The sequence below is a fragment of the Bombyx mandarina genome, chromosome 24 (assembly GCF_030267445.1).
Source record: "Bombyx mandarina strain Sakado chromosome 24, ASM3026744v2".
NCBI lineage: Eukaryota > Metazoa > Arthropoda > Insecta > Lepidoptera > Bombycidae > Bombyx > Bombyx mandarina.
In genome coordinates this window covers 5,231,900-5,240,045 of record NC_143230.1, presented here as the reverse complement: position 1 = coordinate 5,240,045, position 8,146 = coordinate 5,231,900, and the positions used below count along the sequence as shown (strand labels likewise).

At 33.5% G+C, this 8,146-nt stretch overlaps 1 protein-coding gene across 1 annotated transcript; it reads right to left on the bottom strand.

Moving 5' to 3' along the window:
- Positions 1-1,870: 1,870 nt before the first annotated feature.
- Positions 1,871-8,146, bottom strand: LOC114246729 (uncharacterized). The gene is made up of 6 exons (XM_028179408.2): positions 7,913-8,146; positions 7,214-7,397; positions 5,915-7,103; positions 4,421-4,514; positions 2,576-2,760; positions 1,871-2,076 (listed from the first exon to the last, which is right to left on the bottom strand). Exons 1-6 carry the CDS (start codon positions 8,011-8,013, stop codon positions 1,904-1,906), a joined length of 1,926 nt encoding a protein of 641 aa, XP_028035209.2. The 5' UTR covers positions 8,014-8,146; the 3' UTR covers positions 1,871-1,903.

Genomic DNA, 8,146 nt, shown 5'->3' with positions numbered 1-8,146 from the left:
GCCTATTTCTGCCGTGAAGCAGTAATGCGTTTCGGTTTGAAGGGCGGGGCAGCCGTTGTAACTATACTGGCCTATTGGAAAAGATTTCAACATGAAATAAGTAGTGCCCTTGTACTCTGTATCCTTATTGTCGTGTTTCTTCTAACAGCTGTGTGTACAAAATATATTAAATAAATAAATAAAACTCTGGGCTTAGTCCAAAATATAATTTATATCATTAATACAATATTTACATCAATAAAAACAAAATATGCATTATGTATGTACTAACATTCCATAATTGAACAAATAATTTGTAACAATATAAACATTTTGTTGGTAAGCTCAAGGCTCAACTGATGTAAAGTGATTACCGGAGTTTATGAACAACGTGAGAATGTCACCACCTGCCTTGAGACATGAGGTCCAGTCTCATTGGTATTGTATGACTACTGCTGACATTTGGATCTGAACACACGACAGATTTGTGACGGAAATAGACAGAGGACTACAAAATGGCATTTCGATGGGTGATAAAGCTATTTAGTTTAAGTGATATTTTAGCAACTTCACAGGAGAGCCATTTAAAGTTTAATATTTGAAAGAAACTCTGAATGACATGACAAAAAAACTTCTACAACTATTTGAATAAAGTAAACATAATTGAAGTTAAATTGAAAATAAATTTTAATAAATTTGAATTAATAATAGTGTAAGAAAAAATGATTTTATTGTAAAAAAGAGCGTGGGGTGCTTTTCAGGATATTATCAAAATAACCCTTCTACTCATATCTGTTCATAAAATATTTATAACTACTGATACCACCAAAGACTGAACCATAAAAGTTTTTTAAACTACCTATATTTATTTTTCATTTTTTAGTTTAATTTAAATTTTTTCAATATTTTTTTAAGATATTGATTTGTCATTGGTCCTTAATAATTATAAATTTCGAGTCAATCTGACGTTTTGAAGGGGGTCAAAATCATGTTCAAAGATTCCGTTACAAACATACATACATACGTCTGAAGCTAATAAAAGCATATTAATATGGAACTGTTGATGCCAATACCAAATAAAACGGACCTTTAATTATAAAGACCGGTGGTCCCTTAGTAGTCAGAATTAGACTATAATTAATTGTAATTATAAGTTTGAACATTATTATGGTTCTATTGTCAAAGACTATTTATTATACTTCTATGATCACAGATGTCGCCAAGACTGCACTATATACAAATAATATTATAGACAAACAATATCAATCTATTCTCAATTTGACCACAGACTTTAATAATAAACAAAAGAGTCTAAATGTGTGTGTATGTCAAATACATGGTAATGTGTGTAATTATTTTTATTTTATTGATTTAATGAATTTTTTATGCATAAATTAAAAAAATATTAGCATTCCCCACTAATTATCAATATACTCTATAAGTGTGGGTAATTTCATACTCCTCCGTCCGCGCAATTTTCGTAAAAAAGGTATACAAAGTTTTTGCTTCACGCATTAATATATAGAACAAGGATAAATGTCGCTTAAACTAAAAAGCTTTTTACACCTCGACATAATTTAATTTGGTTGTGTATTTTTTTGTTATACATTGTTCAAATACATATTTTTGTGTTAATAAAAATCGACGCTTGAAAGGCAAACGTGACTAAGCGACAATAACTGCTTTGTACATAAATGATAGGCAATAATCATATTCGATGCGCAAAAAAAATATATTTCTAGTTCTATTAAAATCATTTCAATCCTACAGCTAGATTCGTTTAAAATAGAATATTTTGGTATTTCAACTTTAAATTAGTCTACTGTAAAGTTCACGCATTGTCGCTTAGTCGCGTTTGCCTTTCAAGCGTCGAAATATACTTTGAACTATATTTTCTTTTAACTAGCTAGTAACCACCTCGCCGTTACAAGTCCTCGGTACTCCACTTATAAGCTTCCTCCTCTTGAGCTTTCCTCTTGCTCTGTTGTTCGAAGAACTTCTTCTCGTAGCCGTTGGATCTGTCGACGCCGTCCCATCGGTAGCCGGGTCTCAGGTTGAAGCGGTTCGGAGGGAAATTACCTTTATATTTTGGGCGTTCTGCGAAAACAAAAAAAAACAAAACCAATAAAATATATTTTTTCATCTGATGATGGTGTTGTCAGCTACTCAAAATAAACTCCACAAATATGAGAAAAAGTTCTCATATTTGTGGAGCAACCTCAAGACTATATTTGATAGTCTACTATACTACTATACTGCTACTACTATATACATATATCTTCTCTTACTCCACACTGGACAGGGAATTCTAGTTTGGAACCCCACTGTCATGAGTGATTTATTATTGATCATTTATTTATTTAACTAATTTAATTATAGGTACAGTGTAATAATTTATTAACATGTATAATATTAAAATCTAGATCGTTTTAAGCATAATTTTAACTTAAGAATTGTAATTTTAAGAATCGATTACTCAAAAAAATAAAACTCATACAAACCTAAATAATAGTCATTTTTGTAATGCATAATATATGTACATAATATATTAAAAATAGTTCAGTGAACTATGTTATTTAATACAAAAGTACATTACCTGGTGGTAAATTTCCTTCCTCTCTCTTCCTGTCCTGTATGTATTTGAGCATCGGATCTCCTGCCCTCTCTATCTGCTTGAGTCTGTTTTCCGAGTCTGCATCGTCCCGGTGTCGGGCCAGAGGTTTTGAGGCCTCGTGCATGAAATCCTGAAGCCTTTCCTCTTGAGCTTCCAATTGTTTCAACCTGCAAGTTACATACAGAGCTTTTATTATGAGAACAAACCTTTTATTTATTTATGTACACACAAAAAAGAAGACATAGTACAGAGTAATAGGAAAATTATGTACAAAGGCACTGCATATCTCTTCAGAAATCTCTTCCAGCAGACCCGCGAGAGGATTATGAGAATAATAATTAAAAGCGATGTGAGTGTGTGTAGAACAGCTAAAATAACAAATACAACATGAGAATTATAGTAATGCACATACATATAGCAAATATTAAATTTTAGCAAATAATTTTACTAAATCGAAAAGGGAAAATTAATAATATTGAAGGGTGAAAGGGTATTTGTTTAAGAGACATTTTTGAAATATTACAAGAGAGCGATTTAATGTTTAGAATTTGGAAAAAATATCATAACAAAAAACTTCTTCGGCTATTTGTTTTTTTTTTTTATTGCCCAAGTAGACAGACAAGCATAAATCCCACCTGATGGTAAGTGGTTACCGTCGCTCATGGGCATCAGCAATGCCTAAGGCAGAGCCAAGCCTACCACTTAAGTGGGGTAAACTTAATTGAAGTTCAATTAAAAACATTGAACTGTTGATGCTGATACCAAATAAAACACACCTGCAAATATAAATGTCCCGTATATCAAAATATAGTCTTTCAATCCTCGATACAATGTAGTGTTCTGATAGACACCGCAGTGTGTACATACAAATTTAGGGGTGGACCACCTATAGCATTTAGGGGGATGAAAAATAGATGTTGTCCGATTCTCCACTCTGGCCGATATGCACGCTAAGATTCACGAAAATCGGTCGAGCCGTATTTTATATATTAGATAATAAGTTCTATATATTTCCATTATATTTCCATAATTGTATGTTGTCCATGAGATATGTAGGTTTAAATCAGATTTTTGTGGATGTATTATAATATCTGATTGCTATTTCTTTGTAAAAATGTAGATTTACTTATGAAAATGCATTCTGCTTAAAAAGCTTTTAAATTTTGATTGATTTATTTTATTTATTGGTTGTACTAACAAAGTGAACATGTTAGGTATGTATTAATTAAAACAACGGGTAGGTACTTGTCTGAAGATTTCAACCCTAGCAGCATAGCCTTACAAATATGTCTTACCTATTTGATTGAAAATTCTGTTAGAATTAATGGTGAATAATAATTAAAAAATTTGATACATTGTAACTGTGTACTTAGTATGAGTTTTTAACATTCTCGATAGCGTAAAAGTAAACTCAAATTTGTATGGGGTTGGAACGTTTGCCTACGTCAGCCGCTAGGGGCGCTGTTCCAACTCCATACCAATGGAAGTTAACTTTTACGCTATAGAGAACGTTAAAAAACTGGCAATAAGCACACTGATGCCATTATGTGTTATTACCAATATTGGGGAATTGTCGCGAAGAGGAGAAAGAGATTGAAACTTTTATTTGTGTAATTTTAACTAACTCACTTTTCCTACCTAAGCTGAGAGCCTTGAGAGGCTATTTCAGCGTAACCTTAACTAGTAGGTGAGCTCACGGGGCTCAAACCTGACGACGTTGCTAACACGAACCCTAGCAAGAGCCGTGCTTCGCAGAATCTACCACCGGATCGGAAACGCGACCCACTGAGAAGATCCGGCGAGAAACTCAGTGGGCTACTAACTCACCCTTTACTCCATCTTTTATATTTCTCGTCCATTTCTTTTTGTCTCGCTGCTTTCTCTTTTTGTTTTCTTCTCTCTTCAGAATCGTCTCTTTTCACTAGAAATAATATTATATTAAATTTAATATAAGTATTGCGTGTAACTTTACCGGTGGTAGGACCTCTTGTAAGTCCGCGCGGGTGGGTACCACCACCCTGCCTATTTCTGCCGTGAAGCAGTAATGCGTTTCGGTTTGAAGGGTGAGGCAGCTGTTGTAACTATACTGAGACTTTAGAACTTATATCTCAACATTTACGTTATAGATATCTATGGGTTCCAGTAACCACTTAACACCAGGTGGGCTGTGCGCCACCTATCTATGCAATAAAAAAACAAACAAAAAAGAATTTAAATACTATAAGTATTGTAGAATATAAGTATTAGAAGTATATTACTGTCGCACTGAAGTCATAAGTAAATTTAAATATGACAAAAATTTTTTTTTTCTCTAGTCTCAAAACTGTATGGTCTACCTGGTATCGAGTGCCTATCACAACTCATAGACAACGTGAATGCCATCATCCGCTTTGAGACTTGAGGTCTATGTTTGAATTACATACATCTTTTTATTTCTGTATCGTGGAAGTAATTTGGAAACATATGACAACTATGTATTTCATTGCAAAAAAAATTGTAGATGCATGCGGGGTTTTAGCACTGTCTAATCACTTGGTTATAGTACATCGGGCGTCTTATCATTTAAGTCCTCGAATTCTAGCCTTCCTGGTTACAACATCAAGAGGATTGGAATAGAGAGCAATGCGGTGATCATCAACTAAAATCTCACACAAGAGAAAGTGCACGAGAAGAGGTTAGTATGGAATAGCAGAGAAGTGGAAACAGCTGCTTTGGAGACACACTGATAAGAGATTGATGTTTCACCAAATATCACAATATGTATTTGTACGGTATTTTTTTTGTATAAAAATATGTTCCATGAACAATGAATGCTCACATATTTATTATGACTTTAACTATGTAACTTTTTTTTATTGCTTAGATGGGTGGACGAGCTCACAGCCCACCTGAAGTTAAGTGGTAACTGGAGCCCATAGACATCTACAAGCAAATGCGCCACCCACCTTGTGATACGAGTTTTAAGGTCTCAGTATAGTTATAACAGCTGCCCTACCCTTCAGACCGAAACGCGCTACTGCTTCACAGCAGAAATAGGCAGGATGGTGGTACCTACCCGCGCGGACTCATAAGAGGTCCTACCGCCAGTGATTACGCAAATTATAATTTTGCGGGTTTGATTTTTATTACACGATGTTATTCCTTCACGGTGGAAGTCAATCGTGAACATTTGTTAAGTACTAAAGTAATAGAGAATAAGTAATAAAGTAAGACTAAGTAACAAAGATTACTTATAATTTTAAATTAGATTGCCGTAGATATGTGTAATATTCATTATTTTTTATTATTATTTAAATTAAATTTTATATTAATAATTCTAACCTTTCCTTGACACAACTTGAGCATTCCTGCCTGAAACATCATCTTTCATTTTCTTAAACATCTCCTCTTCTTTCTTTCTAAAGTCATCATTTTCTTGCCTCAGCTGCCTGGCATCTTGTAATCCTGCTTTCTTTCCTTCCAAAGTCTTTTCCATTTTTTTATGGGTTGGCGGGGGACTGTCATTCTTGTTAGACCTATCTTTCCTGGGAGGAGATAGATCAGAATCGCTATCATTTCTTTTTGAACTTCTGTCTTTTCTTTTGCGTTCAGAGTCATGCCTTCTGTAGTTATCAATATTCTTAAGCTTTCGCGGTGGTGATAAATCCGAACCGCTGTCTTTTGTGTCATTTCTCCTGTGAGGTTTTTTGCTTACATTCCTATAGGACTTGTTTTCTGCATATCTTATATTTTTACGGGGAGGAGATAAATCTGAATCACTATCATTCGTTTTTTTTCTTAGTGGAACATTTCTACAGGGAGATTCTGAGATTTGTCTCTTACTCTTTCTTGGGGGAGACATATCAGAATCTGAATTTGATCTGTTAGATCTTTTATCATACCTAGAACCATAATCTGTATCATTATATTTTTTTAACTGGCTCTGTCTGTTATCGTGACCAAATTTATATTTCTCTGGTGATTTCTTTCGCCTCGGAGGTGAAACTGAGTTAAGTCTATTTCGTTTTGAATCATCTTTTCTAGATTTTCTGGGAGATGTCACATCATATCTTTTTTGAATTTTCATTTCTTGTCCTGAAGAAATCTTATTCATTTGGGTTTTCCTTGGAGGAGACAAATCAGAGCTTTTAGATCTTCTGTGGTTATTAGCTCTTAAAGACTTTGGTGACTTATCTTTCTCATTGTCCCAACGACTTGGTTTTTTAAGTTTTTCAACTCTCTGACCCTCATGCTTTCTAGGTGGTGAAAGATCAGAATCATATTCAGTAGTTCTTTTAGGAGAATTATTCCTTTTCACTGGATTCCCTCTTCTTGGTGGGCTGAAGTCGCTGTCACTGTTGTGTTTTTTTTTGCTTTTAGCTCTTCCAGACGGCGAAGCTTCTGAAACATTTGGCTTATCATCTTCGGAATCACTGTACATTTTTCCAAAGACCAATTCGTTTTCTTTCTCGGTTTCCTTTACATCTTTCTTTATCTCTTGAATTTGTAGTTTGCTGTTGAATCCGTCATCCTGTAACGATTTTCGGTGTCTGTTATAATCGATGAATAAGATTTATATTAGAATGGTTTTTGAATATGTTGAAGGCTTGACAGTAAAAATAAAGTAATAAATATGTGTACCTGATTCACTATCTTCCATTTAGAACTAGTGGTGAATTGTTCCTGTTTTTTAATATGCTCTGGTCTTTCATCGATGATACCTGCTACTTGCGGTGCGTCATCACCTTCATCATACACATCTAACTCGTCACCTTCAAGGGGTCGTAGCTTCGATAGGTCAATATCATCGTCTATTATTTTGAACCTAAATTAGATGAGAAAATACATTTTTTTAAAATTCACTTTAGTGTTTCAACAGGTAAGGTTATTTGTATCTTTCACTAGTGAAAGAATTTTTTTTTGTTCTTCCGAATTTGGAAGTGACGTTTGAGTCTTTAAAGGTAGATGAGCCCAAAGTGATGATATAGTTAATGCACTGTTCGAACCTTATTAGAACAACATGCATAAGCAACCAAAAAATTCATCCATACTGAATGAAAATATTGACAGGAATAAGAAATTTGAAATTAATTCGCATTTGTTATGTATTTCATTATACAAATAATCAATACTTACTTAAAATACAATAACTTGTAAGGAGAATATGTGAAAATGTACATGTTTTTTTTTTCAATTTTAAAATGCATTTTAGTGTGACGACAGCACTTTAATATAATGTAAATATCAAAACGGTAGATACTTAAGGTATTTTTTTTAGAAATAATAAATTCTTTCACATTTAATTTCAATTATTGCTCACATTGTATACAGTTGACTTACCCTTTTCCTTTTAGCACTTTTTTTTTCTTTTTCTTTTTATCGCCCGATGGACCACCCAGGTATTTTTGCAAGTACGCTTTCTGGTTTACAGTTGTAGCCATTATTAAATAAAATTTCAAATTATTTAATTTAGAAAATTAATTTGACGAACTTTTTAATATTATGTGTATTATCTATGGTATCAATTTAGACAAACACAAATGTCATTCATCTTCAATCTGTCAACATTCTTTC